Source organism: Lontra canadensis, unplaced genomic scaffold (genome assembly GCF_010015895.1).
Source record: "Lontra canadensis isolate GAN:19392208 unplaced genomic scaffold, GSC_riverotter_1.0 scaffold69, whole genome shotgun sequence".
Classification (NCBI taxonomy): Eukaryota; Metazoa; Chordata; class Mammalia; order Carnivora; family Mustelidae; genus Lontra; species Lontra canadensis.
The window spans coordinates 11,254,576-11,281,784 of NW_022631063.1; the positions used below are offsets into that span (position 1 = coordinate 11,254,576).

A 27,209-nucleotide genomic window follows, 5' to 3' on the forward strand; every position below is an offset into this window, starting at 1 on the left:
TTATTTTTTTAAAGATTTTTATTTATTTATTTGAGAGAAAGACAGTGAGAGAGCGCATGAGCGAGGAGAAGGTCAGAGAGAGAAGCAGACTCCCCATGGAGCTGGGAACCCAATGCGGGACTCGATCCTGGGACTCCGGGATCATGACCTGAGCCAAAGGCAGTCGTCCAACCAACTGAGCCACCCAGGCGTCCCTGTATACTATTTTAGACATGGCAACTTGATGTAATTTTTAGTTTTAATTTCAGCAAGAGCCATTGTATATCTCTAAGAAATTTTTTATACACTGTGTATGTTTAAAAATGGATGCTACAGTGGGTGCTAAAATATACTGCTGTATGTAACATTATTACATAGTTAATAAAAGGATAAGGCAAGGCAAAAACACCAATATCTAAAGCTTATTATCCTAAGAAAAGCACACAGTTGTCATCTTGACAATTCTCTCCTTTTATTTATTTATTTTTTAACTTTTATTAATTTGACAGGGAGAGAGAGATCACAAGTAGGCAGCGAGGCAGGCAGAGAGAGAGGGGGAAGCAGGCTCCCTGCTGAGCAGAGAGCCCGATGTGGGGATCGATCCCAGGACTCTGAGACTGTGACCTGAGCTGAAGACAGAGGCTTAACCCACTGAGCCACCCAGGCCCCCCAATTCTCTCCTTTTATTAACACTAAACAATTTGGTGGAGATGATATTTTCTGAGATAAAACATAACAAAATGCTCAAGTTATTTAAAGCAATATTTTCAAAGATATCTGAAGGTTCCCAAATATGTCTTCTTTTGTCATGTGTCGAACAGGCATTAACATTAAAGTCAAATGGGTTTATTTCTACTACTTGTCTGCTCCAAGAACCTGAGCATGTTCTTCAGTCTGTCCAACTGCCTTATCTATAAAATGGGCATGATCTTATCTATGTTTCAGAAATATTCATAAAATTTTCCTATGTTTCATCTATTCTTCTATTAACATCTTATCAACTTCTAAGCTCAAAAGGGTGCCTGCCAAATAGGAGGAGCTCAATAATAAACAACGGTTTGTCAGGTACGCCGTTTGGTTTGGTCCAGGAAAAGCTAAGTCAATGTCATTTAACGGGACGGTAGGGGTAAGACAGACAAAAGAAAAATGGCACCATTTAAGGCAACAATTTTAAATATAAATTATCTATGAAAAATACTAGTCATCTTCATAGTTCAGACATTCAGATAAGCTCTTTGCAAAAAACCTTTTGAAACATCATTTAAAATAAGGAAAAAAAGCCAAAAAATGATTACCAACAGACATTATTTTTCTTTTAAATATCAAAATGCATTAAACCCAAAGATGTCTTCCACAGACTATAGAGTTCTTTTTGAAAGAATTTCTAAGGAAAACGTTGATAATCATCAGGAATATTGATGACTACTTACTGATCTTAATGGCAAATACTTTAAGTATTAAAACAGTACCTTTGTATCTTTATTAATGGAAACACTAATTTCATTTAGCTTTTGGCTAACGTAAACCACTCCTAACCTAAAATGCAGATCTCTTAATCCAATGGTCAAGCCATATTTCATTTTAGTGAAAAATCAATTCAAGGCCAAAATAGTATGGTTTGTGTGGCCCGGGTTGGGATTTATTTGAGGATCCGCTGAACTAATATAAATTATGATGTTATAAAGTTTTGACAAATGTTACGTTGTTATTTATTTATTTTTTTAAAGATTTTATTTATTTATTTGACAGACAGAGATTACAAGTAGGCAGAGAGGCAGGCAGAGAGAGAGGAGGAAGCAGGCTCCCTGCTGAGCAGAGAGCCCGATGTGGGGCTCGATCCCAGGACTCTGAGATCATGACCTGAGCCGAAGGCAGAGTCTTTAACCCACTGAGCCACCCAGGCGCCCCAAGTTGCTATTTTTTAAAAAAGATTTTATTTTTAAGTAATCTATATCCCCAATGTGGGGACTGAACTTACAACCCTGAAATTAAGTGTCCTAATTTCTACCAACTGAGCCAGCCAGGCTCCCCAAGCTATTATTTTTAATAAAGTTCAATCTACTTCTTTGAGGTCATACATGGAGGGACTTTTAAAAGAAGTGCTTTAGGAGTGGCAGTGTGGATCACCAAAGACAAACATGAAAAAGGAAAGACAAAATTCAAAGTAAATCTATATTTGCAAACACTACTTTAAAGGTTGTTTAAAACACCTAGCAATCTAAATCTTTCTGGACTACGGGTGGCTCAGTTGGTTAAGCTTCTGCCTTCAGCTCAGGTCGTGATCACAGGGTCTTGGGATCAAGTCCCACATTGGGCTCCCTCCTCAGCGGGGGGTCTACTTCTCCCTCTCCCTCTGCCTGCTGCTCTCCCTGCTTGTGTCTCTCTCTCGATCTCTCTCTCACCCATTCTCTCTCTCTCAAATAAATAAGTAAAATCTTTAAAAAATAAAATAAACTCTTTCTGGACTCTAAGAAATTAACTATCGCAAACCAGAAGATAAATAAATGATGGCCATTCTTGAAACTTTGAATTCACTTTTACAACATATTTAGAATATGTTTTAAAACCTATTTACTTACAATGTATCTGAATAAGAATTTACAAAGTTCTTTTCAAGTGGTTGTTTTCAGATTTTACTCTTTTTCAATCCTCTGTCACGCATGCCTTTGCATTTGCTGTTCCCTCTCCCTGGACTGAGTTTTCTTCAGATTCTCTCATGGTATACTCCCTTACTTCATAAAAGGCCTTCCTTAACTATGTAGCCTAACTAAGATGGCCCTCCTCTTTCCCCTGCCTTATTTTTATTCATTGTTTTAGTTATCTCCTGACATTAAATATTAAATATTTGTTCACTGGTTGTTTATTATTATCTCATGAGACCATAAGCCTTAAGGGGGCAGGGTTTTTTTTTCTGTTTACCATCTAGAATGGTATATGATACACAGTAGGGCTCAATGATTGTCTGTTTACAAAAGAAAAAGAAACGTAGTACCCACCTCCTCAGTGAGTTCACAGTCTTCATAAGAAACATAAATTTGAAATTTATATTCATAATCACAGTTTTTATGAAATTAATTTCTCTTCTTAAGAAAGCATTTCAAAGACTGATGGATACCAATGTGAAGCCCTAAGTTTTATAAATAGGGGTGTATTTACAGTTCCTAAGTCAGTTATTTTAGAGCATATTTTTAAGGAGATTTTAAAAATTGGTTATAAAAATGGTTATAGATACCAAAATATGTCTCATCCAAACAGCACTATTTCTACTATACTGTGAATTAAGTAGGCTTTTGAAAGTATTTCATAATCTAATTTTTTCGATGGGGAAATGCTTTCCAGATCACGTCAGAATAAAAAAAAATATAATAGCTTGAGTAATATAACTAGCCTCAAATACAGATTATGTCATTCTACAGATAGGTTTTATTTGTACTTTGTTCTCATTCTGGCCAAAGCAATAGCTACTCACGATGAGCAAAGATCGTAACATGGTGAGACCCAGAAAAGACTTATTTTCAAGGGCTAGAGATATGAGAGAGGGAATGAGAGTAGGGGAAAGATCACGTCTTGTCTCCAACCCAGCTAGAAAAGTTGCTCATAAATTGGGTCTTTGCAACCTCAGAAATGCTCTATATAGTTCCACAGTTAGGGAAAAAAAAAAAAAAAAATCCTACCATGACCAACCTGTACATGAGGGTTGAGAAGGTACTAGGTATTTGCATGGGCATCTTTTCTTTGTGAATATGATATAATCCAATTCATTAAAATCACAAAATTCTAGCACTGGAAGAGGGAATCTTATAGATGATCTTTACTAACTAAACTTCACTGCCTCACCTCCAACATACACACACTTACATATTCAAAAATAGGGAATATGAGATATAGGAGATCACAACGAAACTATTTTAAAAGGCTTTTTAAAGAATTAACAGACATTTTTCCAAAAAAAATTATGCTATTGTAATAAACAATGATTTCATCGAATGGAAGCCAAGAAATAACAATAAAGTCCTCTAAGCTGCCAATGGTAAAGTCACTGGGCCCAAAGTGAGGAGACAGAGGAAGAGTCGTGGAGGATGATGGTGATATCATGGGAGTTTTCTTGTGACTGCTACTGTACAATAGAGATGATCCTCGGTTGTTTGTTTTGTTTTGGAGTACAACTATTTCAAAGCATCGAACTATAGCTGTAAACCCATGTATCATACATTTTATTCCTTTATCCATATAATGAAAAGAAAAACCAACGGAATGTATCCAGAAGATACATTTAGAAGACTAAACAAGTCTATTCTCTATTATTGTATTCTTTATGAGTATGATAATTAAATTTGGGAAATATTGTTTATACAGAAAACATTTTATGTGAACATTCTGATGAATTGTCTTCAATACGTGAAAGACTACATAATTTTCCTGCAGTTAAAGATCTAATTAACAGCAAATAAGGGCCATCACACTAATATTTCCAATTCTCAAGTAGCAGTATTCTTAATATACCAAAATTTGTCATAATATACACTACCTAGTTTATAAATAGACTACACCCTCAAAGTTTCTTAGAATTCATTTTCTTTCTTTCTTTCTTTCTTTCCTTTTTTAAAGATTTCATTGTTTATATCTAGAGAGAGAAAGAAAGTGCATGTGAGCGGCGAGGGGCAAAGGGAGAGAGAGAATCCCAAAGAGACTCCACACTCAGCACGGAGCCTGATGCGGGGCTTGATCTCACAACCTGAGATCATGACCTAAGCCAAAATCAAGAGCAGGATGCTTATTAAATGACTGAGCCACCCAGACAGCCCAGAATTCATTTTCTTTATAGACCCATGTTATTAATGGTACCCAACATTTTAGTCTAGCCCTCAAAAGTCTAACTCATAATGTAGTAGCTGGACTACAACATTAACTCCAAAGGTAGCTCTTGTCACCGGGGAACATAGGAGAGAACAGTGGAAACAATACCTGTTTCCTATTTTGCACAAGCAGGATATTAGACAAAACACCAAAACTGCCCCAAATGGCACCCTCTCCTTTCCTTTTCTATAGCCTTCTCCTAGGAAAAACTTACTCAGATCCTGTATACTGCATTAAGGCTCCATTCCAATCCCTTCACAAGGTCCTGCTTATATCTCCTACCCCCAACAGTCCTAAAATTTCTAGGGTTCAAAATTCTCCACCTCTACCAACTGCTACTAGTCAAAACTCCTATTTTATGAATGGAACTCATCCCAACTCACAGTTTTGGAAACAAAATTTGATCTAGAGGTTCTTCATCTCTGGGGCATGAATTTTTAAAAATACTAATAGTCCTTGAATTATTCACCAAAGTAAGAGAGAGAGTAGAGAGGCAGGAAAATTCTTTTGTGTACGTGAATCATTTGTAATTTGAAAAACACTATATAGGTCTAACTTTCCCTTTCATTTCTTAGATTATGTATGTGTGTGCATATATGGGGAACATATATTTTAATTTCATATAAGAGAATTCTAGAGAATACTTGTCTGTTTTAATAAGGAAAACATTTTAATTATTCTTTTTTAAAAAAATTTAATTCCAGTATAGTTTACAATGTTATATTAGTTTCAGATGGAGAACAGAGGAATCCAACAATTGCATACATTACTCAGTGCTCATCATGATAAGTGTACAGTTTAGTCCCCATCACCTATTTCACACATCCCCCTATTGACCTCCCCTCTAGTAAGAGAACACTTGTTTTTTAAAAGAGCTTTAGTCTTTTAAAGCTAGAAAGAATTCTGTGAAACGTTTGCCTATTACATGCAGTCAAATTCTTCAGCTACTTTAAAAAAGATAAATGTCCTGACATACTTGATAAATTGTATCACTCATAAATTAGTAAGTCAACAGATGTGCTAATGAAAATAACAACTGACCCTCCCAAAATGAACACTTTCTCAAATTCAATGAACCATTTTGCAAATAGAAATTATTGTCTGCAAACAGTATTGGACAAAAATGCAAATAAGCCAGGGGAAATGCATAATACAGTGGGTAGCATTATAAATAGCATTATATTCCTATAAAAAGATGTGATTTCTTCTACAGTTATCTTTTTTATAATATGGAATCAGAGTTGTTATTTGGTTTTGTTATGACTAAGCACTCTAGGGTACTAATATCACTTGATAAGAATATGAAATTGCTAAAAAGGCACCCAAAACCCATTTAATGAAAGCCAGAAAGAAATTCACAAGTATTATTACATGCATACATATGTACAAATCCAGAAGTACATTCCAAGTAAAAAGATGTCTGAATGGGGAAAGGTCTTTTCCTTCCCACTTCTTTAAGAGTTCCATCTCTTAAAATTAAAAAAAAACAAAGCAAAAACAAAAAACTGTTTTTGCTTTAGTATATATATTCTTTTAAGCTCTCAAGACTCTGATCAAAGAAATTGGAAAATAATCAATTCCACAAAATCCATTCACCAGAAATTATTTGAAATCCCAGCCTATAGTGCATATGATACTTTTTCAAAGCTTTATCATAATACAAATTAAAAAGCATATAGCTGAGAATCATCTAGTAGTAAAAACAAAACTGTAAAACAAATTAAGAAAAATTTTTAGATTCATTTATAACTTAAGTAAAATTAAGAATATCTTTACAGAAGTTCACCAATTTAATCAATCCCATATTTAAAAAGAATTGCTTAGACTTCTAGAATACCCTTGACCTGCCCTATCATTCCTTCATATCTGTCAAAGGAACATATAAGCACTAGTCCCCATAAAGGAATCATCATTAAAAAAAAGTATTTGAGTTATGAAAATTATTATGAATTACTGCTTATAAGATTTAATTCAGCTAAAAAACCCCTCACTTGTTAAAATAAACCTATCAGCATTATGTTGTGATGTGAAGTAGGTATGAACACAGTCAGAATAAATAATGTATTCTCATAGGCTTCACAATGTTGAGTACTTCAAGATGCAGCAGACACAACAACCCCCCAAAACTATATGAACCACAAATGATAAAAAATAGAAATCCTAGTCGCCCTAAACCACTGTATGGATATTTCAGGGCTTTTTCTTTGCCAGACTAGTAGATGATAAAAATATTTAAAAATCTCATACATGTGAATCTTGCTTTATACAACAGGGTATGTTTCTGAAAACTTTGTGTGAATTAAACCTAATTTCACATCTACTTGAGAAGCTCCTAAACTAAAATGAATAATTTTTTTAAGAATACTTATTCTCATTTTATCTTTTTCAAGTAAATCATGTGTATGACAATGTGATTTTTCCCACAGCAGCATAAATTTCTAGTTTCAGTAAATAATCTTGCCAGAAATTGATGACTTCTTAGAATAGTTTTCTATAAAGAGTTTTGCCTTTACACAGATAGATATATGTACATGTATATGTTTATTGTATATATAGATATATATACAATATATACAATAAAAAAACTGTATGTAAAAATAAATATATTTCCTTCTTCATGCAGGGTTGCTGAGATATAGTAGTTGTAACTCTCACACACACAGTTCAAGAAATCAAGGAAATGCTGGATTTATTCCGCGATTCTCCCTCTAACCAGGCACACAATGTATAGTATCCCAAACTATTTCCAGTTGTTGTATACAAATTTTGTGGAAAACTAACAAAAACAGGTAAGGGGGGATGAAGGGACTGAATCACAGAATAGTAAGAATTAATAAAACCTTTCTCTATTTAGAATTGTTAGTGAAATAGACACACTGCCCTTGATTACACAACTTAAAAGACCGTAAATATTTATCTACCTATCTTGAATCAATTCAATACCCAGATTAACCGACTCGTACAATATTAAGTCAAAGGGTAATGTTTGTTGACCACAAGCCCACCAAGGCACATGCAAATATCATGTTTATACACATACACATAAGAAGTCTGAATATCTTAAATGTTAGATATATTTTCCAGTTGAATATTAATATGTAGTATATAATATGCAATAAAATGGAATTATCCTTTACCAATTGTTTTAAGATAGAGGCAAGTGAACACACTGGAAGCTATGTAGGTATACAAAACATCTAAAATTAGTTTGCTCTACTGATTTCATAACTGGATGGCATATTCTACTTACAGAGCAACAAAGGTGCAAAGATTGAAATTTAAACCCCTAATTAAGCAATGGTTTGACAGTTCTAATGTCCTGTACCTGCCCTGCCTGATACCATAACTCAGTAGGCAATCTCAAATGAAAATTAATACGGCATACAGTATAATTTTAGTCGTAAGTAACAACTGATCGTGTTTAAAAGATGAAATCCTCCAATGTTCAAAAACCCTTGGCACTCACCAAGACAACAACTTCGGCATTCAAAGAATAGCTATTTGTAATAATAAAAAAGGTTTCTGTGGATTCCGCTTACAACATCTTGATTACTGTCATCTGATCATAACACAACTGTAACTAACTCGGCTGCCATGTCCACTTCTCCTCAAGCGGCTAGGTCTTAATCATATATCAATGAAACGACTAATTCAACATTGTTAAACCAGCGAGGAGATGTCTCAAGCGATTTTGGTTTCTCACATCTTTCAAAAGGTCAATGTACCTCCTCAATAACAAAATAGACTTATCTTTCAAAATGCTTCCTTCTTTTCTAGGATTGAAAAACAATGTTACCATTTAAATTTAAAGTAAACTCTAACTAGTAAATTAAAATGTTCCTTTTGTCTGAAATGGTGACTCACTAAAATATAGTTTCCTATATTCTTCCTATTCCTATATACTACTTTAACTAGTAATTAAAATGTTCATTAGGTCTGACATGGTGACCTACTAAACTACAGTTTCCTATGGTCTTCCTCTTATGGCCAAAATCACAAATCCCTCCTCCTCCTCCTCTTTCCTGACCATTTAAAATAGTTTTCTAGATCTAAAAGACCCATGAAAATAGTTATTACTGCTTCCTGCATCAGTCTTAATTTGCTCCACTAATATTACATAATAACTTTAAAAAACAGAAACTTTTTATTTTGCTAAAGGAGCAACTAATGCAAGCAAATGGAGCTTAGATATAAATGCTACCAAAAAACAAGATGCTAAGACAAATTAAAAGGATTTAGTAGTTAAAATGTATCTTAACTATTTACATCTGCTTGCAGTGTTATAAACGATGAAAACCTAGTGTTCATATCCTTCATAATAAAAATTTATTCTGCACTTTAATACAAAGGCTATGTTGCATAAACAGAGGATTTAAAGCTGTAGCAGAGTGGCTGAATGAAAGGAAAATGGCAATCTTTCTGGTTCCAGTAGATGCCATTCCCTATCACACAATGTTTCCCACTCATAAATACATGACAAATACTTCCTCAATCATTTTTTACGAGCAGGGATGCACAGGGGGTAGTCAATGGCTAGCTTGAGGGAAAATAGGAACAGCAGGCGGCAGAAACTGTACAGAAAATGGCTATGTGGTAAATTCTCTTCTGGAACATCACTCAGTTACCCAGTCTTTGATCTTTCAGCTACAATTACACTAACTTCCACAAGATCTGATTCCCCCCACCCACCCCACCAAACATACACACAGCCCCAAACCAGATCATTAGTTATATATAAAATCTAAAATTTGGTTTTATAAATAGGATCATCCATACCCACAGCTTTATAAATTAAAATTTGCTATTTAGACAAGAGTTTGCTTTCAATTGGCTATAACCATATCATCATCACAACTGGTCTCACAAAAAACATGGGGTGTCTGGCGACAGCTAAATCACAGACTGGCGTCTCCCAAGCAGTCTGTCTACCATTAGGGTCTGGGAAATGGTACTTACTATACAATTAGAGCCAGGGAGTTCTACCTGTAATCATCCAAATACAGGTGTGAGAAGCCCCTTTGGGCAAGGAAACTGACTCATCCCTTTTCATGTAAACTTTGATGTCTGTATTGTTTCATGAAGCCTCAGGAAACCTTACCATTCATACAACAATAAGATTTATTAACTGAGGTCAAGTAATAAATTTTAAAATTCCTTCCCAAAGGTAATAATTTTTAACACATTAATCATCAAATTTATAAGAATTTGAAGTAAGACAGTACTGATTATTTTAAAGTTAATTATCTATTGGAGGACACTGACCAGTAAGAACTGAATTTTCATGTTAGGTTTATGCTTTCTAGAACCCTACCAATAAAGAGGACAAATTCAGTTTCCTATCAGGAACACAAAATGTCTTAAAGTAATATCAACGGGGCATTTTTAGTTGCAGTAATTTCACAGAATTTATTCTAATCATTTATTGGAGTTAACCATCTGACATTAATTATTGTTTTGGCTTCCAGTCTATGAATGTTTATTTTTCAGTTTAAAGCTTTTCACTCTTTGATATCATATGGAAATGAGAATTTTTAATGGAAAATTGAAACCATGTGCATCTAAGTACTTAATGAAGTACAGGGAAAAACCGACAATATATTTTAGGAGAACGCAGATACTTTGCTCTGGATAGTTTTGATTTGTTTGTATGACTTAATAGTATGAAATACTGAGGGTCCCGTGAGGCAAGTCAAAGTCAGTGCAATGCCAAATGTGCACATGCCCACAACATTACATGAACATATGAGTTTTTGAAGTTATTAGTGAACGAAAGAAAACCTTGTACATTTGGGTTACATGTCAAAAATGACAACACATGAATGCGCAGTTTTTACCTTTGTACACTTTACAAGTATTTGAAACAGATACCTTCCTTTCCTCTCCCCCCTCACATACAGTTTTTTTAGTTGAAAAAAAAATTTAAAGTATTTGATCTGGATTTTAAAACTTACGCTTAGCTATAATCTCAAGTGGGTATTTTAAGGCCACATATAATATCAACACAGTTAGAAATTCCCAGTTTCAAAGTTTTATTGCTCTAACTACATTTATTCTCATTTTGCAAAGGAAACAAACAATAACATCTATTAAATTTAAATTTAATAAGTAAATACACATGATTCAATATTGCCTAATTTAATTCTGTTTGTTTCTTCTTACGTTCTCTCAGTGTAGATCAATTAGGAGATTCATCTCAGAATGTACAAAACCAGACAAAGATCTCTAATCCATTTTAAACTTTTTAATAAGGAGAAAAAAAATATTAAAATCTAACATAGCCATAAGTTCATATGTACGTGTGTTTATGGGTAGAGCCAGGATATGTCTGAATATATCTGAGGGGGAAAAACTTACCATTTGTTCTTCTTTCTAATGTAGTCTTTTTCAGAAAGATTAACCAAGTATACCATTGGTTTTGAAGTCAGAAATAAGTGTTTATTCAACACTTCAATCTAAAGTGGGAGATAGAGAAAGAATCTTTTTTAAAAGTTGAGCAAGTCATTGAGTAACTTGAAAATAAACTCTTGTCAAACAAGTAGCCATTTTCATTTTCAAAATTCTTGTTCCTAAGAAATTAGCAGTTATGAAATATCAGGAGTAGGGGAAAAGAAAATAGTAACAAGCCTGAGAGTAAGCAATCATTGACGGAAATAAAGTTTAACTAGATATTAACAGTAATAATATATATAATAATGGAAAATCTAATTTGTTCCCTAAGAAGTCAAAGCCAAGGCAGGAATAGAAGGCATGATAGTTACAACTTACCTCTTTGTCGTTCCAATCATGATAGAAGCGAACAGGTTTCTTCTGATCTATAACCCAGGATTTGACTTTGCACATTATATCCTGCACAAGATTGAGAGAAAAGTAAATACAAGATGGACACTGAACATTCAGATACTAAATAGTAAAATTAAAAGTTTTCAAATCCTCAAAGTAAAAACAGTCAATTTTATACGAAAGGGGAACTAAGTCACACACATAATTATTTTTTAATAGCTCATTAAAAATCCAAATACCAATGAAACATTGTGGCATTAACATTTCAATATATAAAATGTGGAATACTAGCAAAATTAGTTATAGTCTTAAAAATTTCAAGACAATTCACATACACCAAAGACTGTAAGAGCTAATAATATTTCAGCATCACCTAGTGATGCCACTTACAAGATAAACATGCTTATTAGGAAATGGAGGGAGGGGGGAATACTGGAAAGAGATTGAATTATAATTTTTTCCTTAAAAAGAAAAACAAACAAAATAGACAAAATTGAACCTATTATTGATGATCTACCCTCCAAAATATTAAATCAACTGGCCAAACCCTTTTAATTCGGAATTAATTTTTTGCCAACACCTTCTTCCTGCCCACTTCTCCTGTCCCCGCTCCAACACGCCCCCCCCCCCCAACCTGCCAAAGCCTCCATTACACAATGGCAAGAGCCCTGCACTGGTGACCTCCAACCAGCTGCATTCACTTTCAGAACATCTCTCTCTGCTGGAAATCTAAAGGCCTTTTAGTTAGCAAGCTAGTGTGCATTCAGAAGGAGTAACTGCAGGAAGAGCCCAATGTGCTTTGTTTCTCTAGCCTTTCTTCACAGAAAGATTAATCATCTGTGAAATGGAAACGGCAAACAGCAAGTGACACAAACTGAACCCTTCAAGTCTTTCCTCATCAGTTTTGTGGTTCTGAATCTAAAAGCTGCGTGTGGCAAGGTTCTTCTTACAGGCAGGTGTTAATAAAAGGCTCTTGGGTCTGAAAGGTCAAACTTAGCTCTTCCAGAAGAAGTGCGTTTGAGAGTCATCTGGTTTTTTGTTGTTGTTGTTAAAGATAATTTATGGATATGTTTTAAATATGCATTTCTCACAAATTTATTGTAATACACAATTATCAGTAATAGATTTTTTAGGCTTTTATCGATGTATTTACTTTGCCATAAATCAGTTATTTTTCTATAAATATCCACTTGTATAAATTACCTCAATATTTAGTATACCTTCCTTCCAAATCTTGCTGTTACCATCAGGAAAAATAAGGAAAAAGCCCTGTGTCCTTAGATCCTGATTTGAAACTCTCCAGGAAAAGGACTTCCCACAGATTTTAACAAGGAAGGGGCAAGCTGAAAACTTTTAATGAAATCTAACATGTTCTGCTTAAGAATAATCACTTTTACTCTTCTATAACTGAATTTCACTCATAAATGTTTAAAAGTGGCTAATGTAACACCATTTCCTACAAGGAGAAGATCAAAGTGCTATATTACAAATGCATTATGATTAAAAAAGCCCTGTGCAGCCTTGCTATTAACTGTTCTTTAAACCCTAAAAGGCTTCCCATAGATCTCACTTGGCACTGCATATACAACCTTTGACAAGTAATGTAGACCATTTTTATTCATTGCCTAAAATTGTAGGCAATTATGTGCGTCACACTGGCCACCTGCAAATTCTGAATGCCTGCTCCAGTTGTCAGTGCAAAAAACTAATGTCGGAGGGGATTAATCTAGGGGGAGAGAGTCCTCTTTAATGGCTCCAGCAGGTGAAATGGCCCAGCTGGTTACTATGATGAGTGGCCAGAACAGCTTATGTAGAGACACGCAACAAGATTATACAAAAGAAGGAGAAAACAGTGGTACCATCTTATATTTGGTTCCATTAGTTTTTTTCAATTAAAGAAAAGAGAAGAAAATAGACAAAAGGAAGCCAAACCAAAAATAAGGAAGGAAATTAAATTTTAATCATATAAAAAGTATAACATACTGTTGTAACTATAAACATTTTTACAAAACCAAAGGGCCTCAATAAACGATGATCACCAGTGAAGGAATTTCAGTATTTCTCTTTCATTTTAAATTAACTACACAATCACTCCAGACTCTGAAATCTTACCACATAATCTTTTTTTTTTTCTCCTCACACCAACACATTATACTACCAATTAGAAACGGTCAAATTTTAAAGAGAATTTACTCATAATTAAAGCTCTCAAACAGTATGTTCATTAAAGCCACATTCAAACCTTTTAAGAAAAATTTATAGAGTATAACCAAGTATTTGACGAGTTGAAAGTAAAAATGTTTTAAAATTTAAAATTCTTTTTTTACCCAATACTCTCTTCATTAGCTCTATGAAAGATTGAACAGCAAGAAACGACATCTTAGATTATTAAAAGATGCCAGTTTATTGAAGACAAAACAAGATCCCTCTCAGATAAGAATATCATACATAAATGATCATTATACGGTATAGTTTCGATGTGCTATTTTTCTTACTTAAGAATTAATTTTAATTTTAGCAAAAAATTAAAAGATGTTTTAACGTTCCTTACCTGAAAAACTTCTAATCAGATGAAAGAAAACATTTGGACAAATTTGTATATAATAATGGACTAAAATTTTTCTTATGCTTATATATATAAATATATATATCAATACTTATGATGAGAACATTAAAAGGTTCCAGTTAGCTGAATATAATTGACTGAGAAAATAATCTAATACATACCTACCCTACTCTTAACAATTGGGAATACAATAAAAACACAAAAACACCTTAATGCTTAAGGCATCAGAAGTTACTTTAAGATTTTATTAATATCCTTAGCAACATCATTATGTAGAAATACAGATGGAGAAGGATAACTTTTGTTTTGGTAACTTTAACGAAGTCCTCACTTTCAAAATCCTATACACATGATGACAATTTGGCAAAACTTCCTGGATATTTGAACTTTTTGGTTATTTTGCAGTGGTGTGAGTATACTAATTGGAGAGGTAATAGCTTAATGCTTAAGTGTGAAAATAAATCCTAGGTTTACCATTTACCAGGTCTGTGACCTATTACTTCATTGCTTAACATTGATGATGACACTATATACTCCCCGGGGTTGTTGTGAAAATCAAAAGAGATAATGCATATAAGGTGTTTAGCACAGTCCTTGGCACAGAGTAAGTTCTCCATAAATGTGAGCTGTTGCCATTGTTATCATGATAGGTGAAAAGATTAAATACTAGTCATCCGCAAAATGGCAACATAATCTCTTGGGTATTCCCTTAAAGCACATATACATCTTCTCCAATATGAATATTGTTCATTAGTTCTTTTCTTCGAATTTCTGGAGGCTTACCAACAATACTGGCTTTCTTAGTGAAATCTCAATTCAGGTGTCTAGTCTTAACAAAAACTAGTTTTTACTGAACAACTACCTTTTAACTAAAAAGAAAATCCAAACTCACCTTGAATTCCTCACTCATCTGCTTTGACTCTTCTTACTAATAGTCTCACATTTAACTTAAGAAGTGTTCTGTTTTCTTGATATATTTTATTATTGTTGCTAATAGCAGTTGTAATGTATTTAGGCTCACAGAGAACATGTGATTTGTCTAAATTCCCATAGTTGGTAAATGGCAGAGCTAAGATTCAAATTCAGGTCTAAGTGACTCAAAAATTCATGTTCTGTCCAATCACCCTGGCATATTTGTCTTCCTTACTGTTTTTCCAATTGTTCTTTGTTTAAGCCTAGCTAGTTATTCCCAAGGTTATTATTCCAGTCCTCATTCTTGATCCAAGGTCATTAGAGAAATTTAATATTCCTCCTATTTGAGATTAATAATACCTGTCAATCCATCACAAAAGTAATATTTTTCTTTGCATACAATAACATACCTGACTCCAAGACTACATATTAGACTTCTCTATTTTGGTATTCTTCTGTTTCTTAGCAAGAATTATTAATCTGTGACCCATAAATAGATTTCAGGGATTCCCTAACACCCTGAAATTATATATAAAGTTCTATGTTTAATTTATGTGCCTTTGAGGGATGATGGCATATATCTTCCAAATCCTTTTAAAAGGAATTCATCGTCCCCAAATCTAAGAACCAAGTTGTGAGTGACTTTGTAGCAATACTCAAATGCCCCCAAAACAGCCAATTAAGTAAATGCTCTAGGTCCATGAACTCTCAGACTTGAAGCCCAGAGACACTAACTAAAAACTTGTTGCAGCCAGACCCTCACCCAAATTCATCTGTACTGGTCAACATGCTGATAAAAATTCTACACCTGGGTGGCTCAGTGATTAAGCATCTGCCTTTGGCTCAGGTCATGACCCCAGGATCCTAGGATCAAGCCCCACACAAGGAGCCTGCTTCTCCTTCTCCCACTCCCCCTGCTTGTGTTCCCTCTCTTGCTGTGTCTCTGTCAAATAAATAAGTAAAACCTTAAAAAAAAAAAAAATTCTAGCTACTACAACGTATAACACAATTTTAGTTAAAATCATAAAAGGGATGTTGGAGAACATTATAAACTGAATATATTATTATTCTAAAAAAATGAACTGCTTAAGATAAAAAATATTTAGAAAGAAAAATACATGACCTGCCTTGCTATGTATTAAACCACAAAGCTACAGTAATTAGAATAGTATGATACTAGCACAAGGAGATTTGGATTAGAAACAACCTAAAAAGCGATTAATTAGAGATTTGCTAATAAATTATGGGATATTCACATAACAGAACAGTTTTTATCCATTAAGACTAGACAGAGTTGTATGTACATTTGCATGGGAAAATGTCTAAAATGCTTTGTAAGTGAAAAAAAAGCAGGTTCAGAACAATGAAATAAAGCTGAGTATGAATTTTGCCACCAAAAAGATTTGGGCTTGAGTTCTGGCTCTGCCACTTTCTAACTGTGTGACTTTTTAAAAGTTACTTAACATCGCTAATTTTACTTTTGTAAAATTGGGATAGTTCCAATTCAACATATGGTGATTATTAGGATTAAATAAGAAAATACATGTAAAGTAACTGCCTCAGCTCCAGGTACACAGTAAATACTCAACAGGTATTAAGTATTAATATTTATGGGAGAATGTATAAGGTGATTCCATCTGTGGTTTTGAAACTATATATAATACATACAAACAAATGCACTCAAATAATGAAATTGGATAGATGCCATACAAAACTACTAGCAACAGAAATTTCTAGAAGATTGGATACCAGAGAAATTTTCCCTGTCTGCCTTCTTTTTTTAAAACCACAATGCTGTTTTATCATTTTTAACCAAAAAACATCATCTTTACAACAGGAAAAAAATGACAATTTTACAGTGTGAGGAGGAAGGGAGGACTTCATCTATTCACTGCTCACCATCTATAATTCTAAAATTTAATGAACAAATAGAAAAGACCTGTCAATTTTTCAAGGTGACTCACTCTTACTCTGTAATAATTATAGCTTCCAAGTCTGATACTTCTCTCTAGCCAAATCCACTATCCCAATACCTGATGCTGACACCCAGATGAGCTGATCTGTGCTGGTTAGGTGGCTCTAACTAATACAGTCAACAATGCACTCGGACCAAAATGGCGGTCAGGCCTTCAGCTCAAAATAGTCTGGCTAGGAGTCCAGTAATACAGCTTCTTCTTGCTCCAAGCCAGAGCATCCACTTTAAATATCCTAAGGAAACGTCCTTTAACTGAGGAAAGACCAACCTATGTTTTCTCTCATGAAACAGACCTCCTTTGTATATTCTAACTTGATATTTAGGATCTGCCTGAATCAGAATATTAAACGTTTGTTGCTCTACTAAATGAATGCTGTTTATGGTGGCAGGAGTACTGATCCTTGACTTCCATCTTTTTACATACTTCAGTGACTAAAACTCCCAGAAAAGAATTGACAAAGTACTCAACTAAGACAATTGGCAGCAATGTTCTGCATGGCTGTGTGTGTGTGTGTGTGTGTGTGTGTGTGTGCGCGCGCGCATGCGCGCATATTCGCATGCATGCACACATAAGGAAGATGTCATCCAAGAATTGAAATAATAGGTTAATTCTACCAATAATCTGGGTAGAATGCGTGTTGGTAGTTGTGGGTTTTTAGTTATATAATTCACCAAAGTAAACAGTGAGAAGTTAACACAGCAAAGCTCTTGGTCTGTCCACCATAAACTAACAACCAGAATGGACACCCAATTCCTTCTCAAGGTATAGATTTCAAGAGGATTTTAACATCACTATAAAGAAGAAGGCAACAATCCTACATGATCCCCGTAAATCAGTTTGAATGGATTTTACCATGTTCAAGGAAGGATGGTGGGGATGGGTGTGGAGTCCACAAATTTGATTTTAATAAAAAGGCTACTGAATAAGGAATGAAAGGAAGAAGAAAATGATCATGCATGTGGGTGTGCACCCATACCCTCTTAATGAATTATCTGGCGTACTTGGCAGAATGCAAAAAGATACAGCACCTATGAAACAGGTGCATGAAGCCATAAAGAGAGAAGAGTAATGTCAGAAAAAAAATGGATGAAATGTTAAGAGAGTTGCCAAACTGAGAAAGATCTACAAGGAAACCAAAATCTAAGTAGAAAGCAGGAAATAAAAGTAGGAAAATAAAAATTCAAATTGAAAATTCAACTGATACAAGCAGAAGAGACTAATCAGTGGTTTGAATGTCAAACCTGAGAGTTATACTAAAGTATCGAATATACGCAGTGTAAACTACGTAAGTATAGAGCTTGATAAAGTATCACAGAATGAACACGTACCTGTAACTACTCTGACCAATATACAGAATACTATTAGCAATGCAGTCACAGTGTTTCACTCTTCTTAAGAGATAATCACTATACTGGCTTTTTTTGGCATCACAAATTAGCCTGTGATGAAATTTATAGAAATGGAATCATACAATATGCATTATCTTGTGTCTAGCTTCTTTTATTCAACATAGTGAAATTCATCCATGTTGTTACACGTAGTAGCAGTATGTATTTTGTTTGTCATGTAATACTCCCCTATAGGAAGATTCCGCAGTGTATTTCTCCATTCCATTGTTGGACACTTAAGGTTGTTTATACTTTAAAAGGTATTATGAATAAAGCTGCCATAAACATTCTTGTACATGTATTTTGGTAAATGTGTACATGCATTTCTTTTGAGTACACACCTAAGACTGGATGGGCACTATCATAGGTCATATATTTACCCAAACTTAGTATATACTGCTAATCAGCTTTCTTTTCAACACTTGGTATTGTCAGTGTTCTTAATTTAGGATGCTATCTTACTATAGTCTGAATTTGCATTTCCCTAATGAGTAATGGAGGACTTCCTCTTTCATGAAGTAATGTTCAAATCTTTAGCCCATTTTTCTATTGGGTTGTCTTTTCCTTACTTGTTTGTAGTTCTCTGCATATTTTATAGACAAGTTCTTTGTTAGATGCTGCAAATATCTTCTTTCACTCTGTAGCTTACCTTTTCTCTCTCTTGTTTAACAGAAGCCTGAATGTGAATATAGTCCAACTTTAAAACCCTTCCCTTTAGGGGCACCTGGACGGCACAGTCAGTTGAGTGTCTGACTCTTGGTTTTGGTTCAGGTGGTGATCAAGCCCCACATCAGGCTCAACACTCAGCAGACAATCTGCTTGAAACCCTCTCTCTCCCTCTTCCTCTGCCACTTCCCACCACGTGCATGTGCAAGTATTCCCCCCCTCTTAAATAAATAAATCCTTAAAAAATATATTTTCCTTGGGGGAACCTGGGTGGCTCAGTGGGTTAAGCCTCTGCCTTCGGCTCAGGTCATGATCTCAGGTCCTGGGATCGATCCCTGCTCAGCCAGGAGCCTGATTCTTCCTCTCTTTCTGCCTGACTCTCTGCCTACTTGTGATCTCTGTCTGTCAAATAAAGAAATAAAATCTTAAAAAATATATACATAATATATATATATTTTTTTCCTTTATGATTACTGCTTTTTGTATCTTGTTTAAAAAATATTTGTCTATTACAGGGTCATGAAAATATTTTACACTATGTAATAGTTGTTTTATTCCATAAGAGTTTCATTTTCACTTTTTTACTTTATGTAGACTTTACCTTTTTTGTATAGTATGAAGTAGGTGAGGATTTATTTTCTCTCCTACAGGATATACAACTGAACCAACACCATTTCTTAAGAAAATCATTCATTTCTGTTTTTCTGCAGTACCATTTTCACTACAAACCAAACTGTATTTGTGTCTGTATATCCATTCCATTCCATGATCAATTTGTCTATCCTTTACTGTCTTAACCACTACAGATTTAGAATAATCTTGATATAAGGTTCATGTGTACCACATCCTCTATCTCTGTTTTTCTTTGAGACCATCTTGACTATTTTTGGACCTTTGCATTTCCATGTAAGATGTGTGTCTTGTAAGCAGCATAGAAGTAGGCTCTTAAAATCCAATCTGACATTTTTGTCTTATTTAATTTTTAAAAAATTTATTGAGATAAAATTCACATACATTCACATAAACATAAAATTATTCTTGAGTAATTTAGTACTAAAAAGTTGGTATATTCACGATGTTATGGAACTATCACCTCTATCTACTTCCAAAACATTTCTATCACACTAAAATAAAATCTCATATTCACTGAGCAGTTTCTCCCCTTTCTCCCCTTCCCCTAGTCCCTGGTAACCACCAATCTGCAGTCCTCTCTCTATAAATTTACTTACTCCGGAGATTTCACACAAATGGAATCATTCACTGTAAGATATTACATAAGGCATAATGTCTTCAAGTTTGAACTACATTTAGCATGAGCAGTAATTTACTTTTTGGTTTTTTCCTTTTTAAAAAATTCCAATATAGTTAACATAAAGTTGTAGATTAGTTTCAGGTGTACAATATAGTAATTCAACAATCCCATTCATAACCCAGTGCTCATGACCAATACGTGTACGCCTTAATCCTCATCACCTATTTCACCCAACCCCCAACACACCTCCCCTCTGGTAACCATTCGTTTATTCTCTATAGTTAAGAGTCTGTTTCTTGGGAGTGCCTGGGTGGCTCAGTGGGTTGGGCCTCTGCCTTTGGCTCAGGTCATGATCTCGGGGTCCTGGGATTGGGCCCCACATCGGGCTCTCTGCTCAGCAGAGACCCTGCTTTCCCCTCTCTTCCTGCCTCTCTGCCTACTTGTGATCTCTCTGTGTCAAATAAATAAATAAAATAAAACAAGAAAATCTTTAAAAAAAAAAAAAAGAGTCTGTTTCTTGGCTTGTCTCTCTGGTACTGTTACTTTTTAAGGTTAAATAACATTCCACTGTTTGTATTTACCACAATTTGTTTATCCACTCATCCCTGATGGACATTTGGGCTGTTTTCCACATTCTGGCTATTGTGAATAACATTGCTATGAATATGCATGTACATATATTTGTTTGAATACCTGTTTTAAAGTTTTTGGGAAATATCAACTCACGAATAACTGCTGGGTCATATGGCAATTCTATGTTTAACTAAATTTAACTATTTGAAGAACAACCAAACTCTTTGTCTTTTAACTGGAGTATTACTACTCTATTCTTTCACTCTATTATTGCCTTCTCCCACTGACTGTGCTATTATTGTCATATATTTTCACTGTATCTCTATATATTAAAATCATAAAACATTTTATTGTTTATTTTGAAATAATTTTAAACTTAAGGAAAGCTACAAGAATAATTGAGAAATGTCTGTACATCCAGATCCATTAATGTACCATTTGCCAATTTTGTTTTATCCTTTCTCTGTCTCCACATATAAGAAAATATAGGCATATTATCATATCCCTATACCTACATATTGTCAGAATTCAGTGACAGACTAAATATGTGAAATGATGGGAAGAGACTGTCAAAGATGGCTAGGTTTCTGGTTTGCATAATCTAATAGATAGTGGTACATTTCACTGAAATAAAAACCTGTGGAAAAGAATCAGGTGTGAAGGAGGGGATTCTTGAGTTTGATATTAGATGGGCTAACTCTGAGATATCTTTGAAAACCCCATAAGATATCAAAGTCAGGAATGAAATATATTAGTCTGGAGCTCCAAGGGCAGAAAAGGGCTAGAGATATAAATCTGGAAGTTATTTGTTTTTAAACAGTAATTGTAGCAATGGATATGGATGATAACCACAAAGAAAGAAAACTGAGAGGAGAGAGTCTTGGATTCAATTTTAAGTAATGCCAATATTTAATAACAAAGATAAAGAGAATGAGCCTGCAAAAGAAAAAGAAGTTGCTAGAGGAGGAGGGCTACTGAAAAATCACAATGAGTCAAAGTGTCCACTAGATTTAAAAATGCAAAAGTCACTGGTGACCCTGGGGAAACCTGTTTAAGTATGATGGGCAGGTAAACCAGATAGATAAGCCTGAGTTATTACGAGGTAGAAAAAATAACTCTTTCAAGAGGTTTTAGCAAAGAGGGTAGTGAAAATATGGTAAATGAAGGATAAGGTGTGTGGTATTAAGGAAGAAATTTCCCCTGCCCTGGGATTAAAAAGGACATCTTTAAATAGTTAATGAAAACAATCTGGCTTGAAAGGGACAAGTTGTATATACAAGAAAGAAGGGATTATTGGTGATCGAAACACAACTTTGTGAATACAATAAAACCTCTGAATATTAAGGGTAAACTTTATGAGAAGTGAGCTTATCTCAATAAATTTAAAGGCAATGAATGGGGATAAAAAAAAAAAAAGAAAGGATGACTAAAAGTGTAGGTTTCTGAAAAGGTAGGACATGATAGGATCCAAAGAATTGGAGTAACTAATTACAGATAAGAGGAGTGAAAACTGAGTGAATTCCTGTCTGATATCTTTTATTTTGATCTCTGAAGTAGGAGACAAAGTCATGTGCTGAAGGTAGAGATGGATGATATAGGGAGTGGTTATAAATAAGAGGTTTGAGAACAGGGAAGCAGTTGCAGCAGAGGGCAGGAGGGCAAGTAAGAAACTGATAGAGCTGAGGGCCCATTGAGGCCAGTTTCAATGAGTTTATGGGAATACCAACATGTCCTATTTTAAATTTTTCCATCTGTGTCTTCTTGACTATAGGCAAGGAGAAAGTGGACAGGTGGGAAGAGCCAGGAAAGTATGCCTAGAGCATATGTACCACAGCATCAGTTCATTTAGGCGTTCACTCCCTTCAGGGTATATATAAAATTGATGATTCTAAAGTAGTAGGGCCCTAATGAGTCTAATCCTCCAGACCCTTGCCCCAAACACAATACATTCTTTCGTTTTCATGTTACCCTGCAAGTCTTAAAACAGTTTCTCATTTCCTAACTGCTGTCCTCAGATAAATAACAGAGAATACTGAGGACCTATAATGTGCCAAGTCTTACTATTTGACACAGTATACCAAACGCACTATTCAACGTGGCTTTACTCTCATCTTAGTTCTCTCCTCAAGGAATGTGGCGCAGTCCACAGGGTCTGCTGAGCAAATAGTCCTACCCCAAAACAGTCTCCTGGCCAGAACTGGTGAGTATTTAACCTATGAAATGATCTTAGGTGGAAAAAAAAACTCTGCCAAAATGGGAATAAACTGAGGCAATCAGATGTTTTTTCTTAGTAATCCAGATCAGGAAATACTAAGATAAGACATCTGGAGACTTAAGCTATAAAGATACACTGAACGAACATAAGACAGAGTAAATTACATGAAGTGATAAATAGGTTAATTACAATTAGAGAGAAATTATGAAGAAGCAGAAATAAGGAATAAAAACAATATATAAAACAGCAGATGAACTCTAGCGGCAGCCGAAAAAAAGTAGAATTCTTGTGAAACAGAAATGAAGACCCTCTGAGTTACATGAATGGCAGGGCACCACACAGAGAAGGTGCAGACTTCTGCATTCCTGGGTGCTTCCCTGGGCTGATTTACAATTCTACTACAAAAGGGCTGCCTATAACACACTTCCCAATCTCAAACATTTTTGGATTTCTATTTCCCTTATTGCCTTGTATTTTAAAAATAAAAACCCATCTCTTTTTTTTTTTAAGATTTTATTTACTTATTTGACAGAGAGAGAGAGAATACAAGTAGGCAGAGAGGCAGGCAGAGGGGGAGGGGGAAGCAGGCTCCCTGCTGAGCAGAGGACACTATGTGTGGGATGTGTGGGCTTGGATCCCAGGACCCTGAGATCACCACCTGAGCCAAAGGCAGAGGCTCAACCCACTGAGCCACCCAGGAGTCCCCAAAACCCATTTCTTGAAATAGCCTAAGTTGAATCCATGGTCCTTATGACTAAACATTAAAAAATACAATAAAACTTCTGAGATTAAATCACTGAGAAGATTTTCGTCTTTGGCAGATTTTACCTGTATGTTCACATATTACCAAATAAGTCAAAAAAATTTCCCTAAAACCTTAAAAGAAAAACAATGATTTGCTTAAAATAGTGACTATAAACTGGGAAGGTAAAATACCTTACAAAGTGTTAAGATAACCATTAAATTAATCCTTTTCAATTACATTTATATTTTCATCCCAGTTCAAGAAAAAGGAGATACTTTGCCTCAATCCTTCCCACTGCTGTCTAAGAGCATCATTGCCAAAAATAACTCATTTGTGCTTAGAATATTTACTGTGATAATCATTTCTCCGAAACCCATAAAGTAGTCCTACCTAGCATAGTTTGACTCTCACATTGGTATTGCCACATTAAATTAAGCAACTTGTCATTCTAATCTTGAAAATTTTATAATCTCTTTCTTAGTTTTGGGGTATGTGTAGTATGCAGATTCAAATAATGAACTACAATAATTTCTAATCACATTCCTGGTTCATGCATTTATTTCCAAATGGGTTGCTATATTTAATATTTTTTAACTTTGGGGTACATTTCCATAAATTTATTTTATAAAAGCAATAAAAGTAAAAGAGAAAATTATTTAAGGAGCAAAGCACTCATAACTCTCTCTCTCTAATCCACTATTATCACTTAGTATTTCCTTCTGGACTATGTTCAATGGAGATCTCTTAAAAAATGTTGTAACTACAATCTACTTGTACAATAATATTCATAACAGTATCATTCACAATAGCCAAGATGTAGAAACAATCTGAATGTCCACAGAATGTGGTACATAAATATAATATTTTTCAATCTTAAAAAGGAATGAAATTCTGATCCATGCCACAAAATGGATGAACCTTGAAAACACTACGCTAAATGAAATAAGCCAGACACAGAAGGACAAAAATTATGATTCCACTTATACGAGGTACCTAGAATAGTCAAATTCATAGAGAAAGAAAGTAGAAGAGATGTTGCCAGCGGCTGGGAGGGGGAGGAGGGGTTTCAGTTTGGGATGGTGAAAAAATTCTGACAATGGACAGTGGTGATAATTGTATATAACATTGGAAATGTACTTACTGCTACTAAATTGTACACTTAAAACAGTTAGAAGTGGTAAATTTTATGTTATATACAGTTCATCATAATCAAAACATTTTTTAACGTATAGGAAACTTCTGCTATAGGCTGTGTCTGAAAAGATGACTAAGAAACAAGAATGGAGGAGTAGCAAAAGAGGAGAGTTCTAGTAAATGAGCTCATGCAAAATCAAAATGTTTACTAGTTCACTGTCAGGCAAGTTGAGAAAGTGTAAGTCAAGCAAGGCTGAATCACAAAGAAATCTGGGAGCCATGAACTTTATGTTGGCAGTATCTTTACAGGAAGATGGTGAGATATTTTAATCAAGGGAATAACATAGTTAGATTTGCACTTTATATTTGTGGAAAACAAGGGCAAGAAAGGCAAGTTACACTGCAAAAATAAATGAAGCATAATGAAGCCTAAACTGAAAAAGTCATGAAAATAAGGAGGAAGAGATATAGGAAATAGGAAATAAAATCAATAGGATGGTATATAACAGGAGAAAGAAGAGTCAGATATTGGTTTTCAGTTCAAACAATTCAGTTCCATTAACTGAGGTAGAGACTATGAAAACAGAGACAATGGGGAGAAAGATAAATGAATGTAGCTCAACTTCACCATGTACTTGTCGTATCTTTTTCTTTCAGAAAATAATCTTTTAAGTCATTTAAGAATAGTTCTTAAAGGATACATAAAGTCTAAAGAGGAAAAGAGTATAATTGAGAAGACAGAAGTGAGAGCATACTGTTTTACAGAATACCCTTTTGAATCTTTTGATTTTACCGAAAAATATTTTTTAATGATTTTTTAAAGTTATATAAAAATCAACTTTAAGAACTGCCATAAGAATAATGAGAAGATATCTGCTAACAGCTATATCTTTTGGAGGACATTAATTATTTAACTCAGAGACACGGACAGGAAAAAAGACTCAATTACCATTTCTGCTTGCCTTCTTTGGTTGTCTAATTAATTGTTAGTTCTATGGATATTTTTAAACTGTGATAATTTCCAAATAATTGATCAATACAAAATAAATCATTCTTTAAAGGCTTCTATTTACATTTTTCAAATCTTGTCTTTCCAAATGAAATGTATACCCACTTAGGATAGATTTAAAAATCAACTTTGGCGGCGTCTGGTGGCTCAGTAGGTTGAACATCCAGCTCATGATTTTGGCTCAGGTCATGATCTTAGGGTCATGAGGTCAGAGCCCTGCATCAGGGGAGTCTGCCCGAGATTACCTCTGACCCTCCTCCTGTGTGTATGCACGCATGTGCACGCACACCTATGCACAAACTCTCTCTCAAATCAAGAAATAAATAAAACGTTAAAAAAAAAACACCCAACCTTGATCTTACTGCCCTACGGTTAATGCTATATGATAAAATGTCCTCCAAAAAGATAACTCGAAGTCCTAAGCTCTGGTACTCAGAGTGTGACATTAACTGAGAATTAGTTAACATGAAGCCATACTGGAGTAGGGTGGGCCCTCAGCCCAATTATGACTGGTATCCTTATAAGAAGAGGGAAATTTGGGCAGAAACACAGAGAGAGGATGGCTACCTGAAGACAGAGGCAGTCTGAAGCTATACAGCCACAGACCAAGGAATGCCTAGGGCTATCAGAAGCTGAAAAGCCAAGAAAGGATTCTACTCAGGAGGGTTCAATGGGCGTAGAATCCTGCCAACATCTTCATGTTGTAGAGCTTCTAGTCTCTAGACTTTCAAAGAACACATTTCTATCGTTTTAATCTGGTTTGTAGGATATGTTACAGCAGCCCTAGGAAACTAATTCACTTGGCTAGTTAGTACCAATAGGAAATGTTTATCGCACACCTGCATTCTTTAGTGCCTCAGTTTTACCACAGACAGCAAGACCCACCATAAAAAGTGACTAAGTCAGATTATATCCACCTTACACTTAGGAGAGGTTCTGTTTTGACATTAAAGGTTCTAAATTCTTCCTGCTTATTTACATAAAAATACAAATGACATTCCAATCTAGAAAATGGAAATTTCATAAGAAGAGTGCCTTGAAATGCTGAATTTTTTTTTTTAAAGATTTTTATTTATTTGACAGACAGATCACAAGTAGGCAGAGAGCCAGGCAGAGAGAGAGGAGGAGGAGGCAGGCTCCCTGCTGAGCAGAGAGCC

General features: G+C 34.8%; 1 protein-coding gene across 1 annotated transcript in view; it reads right to left on the bottom strand.

Moving 5' to 3' along the window:
* Nucleotides 1-27,209, bottom strand: part of OLA1 (Obg like ATPase 1) — a 178,640-nt gene that overhangs the window by 40,404 nt on the left and 111,027 nt on the right. Inside the window, exons 6-7 of the mRNA XM_032880482.1 lie at nucleotides 11,602-11,682; nucleotides 11,191-11,288 (exon numbers count right to left, since the gene is read on the bottom strand). Coding sequence (XP_032736373.1) covers nucleotides 11,191-11,288; nucleotides 11,602-11,682 — 179 coding nt within the window. The remainder of the gene's footprint in view (nucleotides 1-11,190; nucleotides 11,289-11,601; nucleotides 11,683-27,209) is intronic.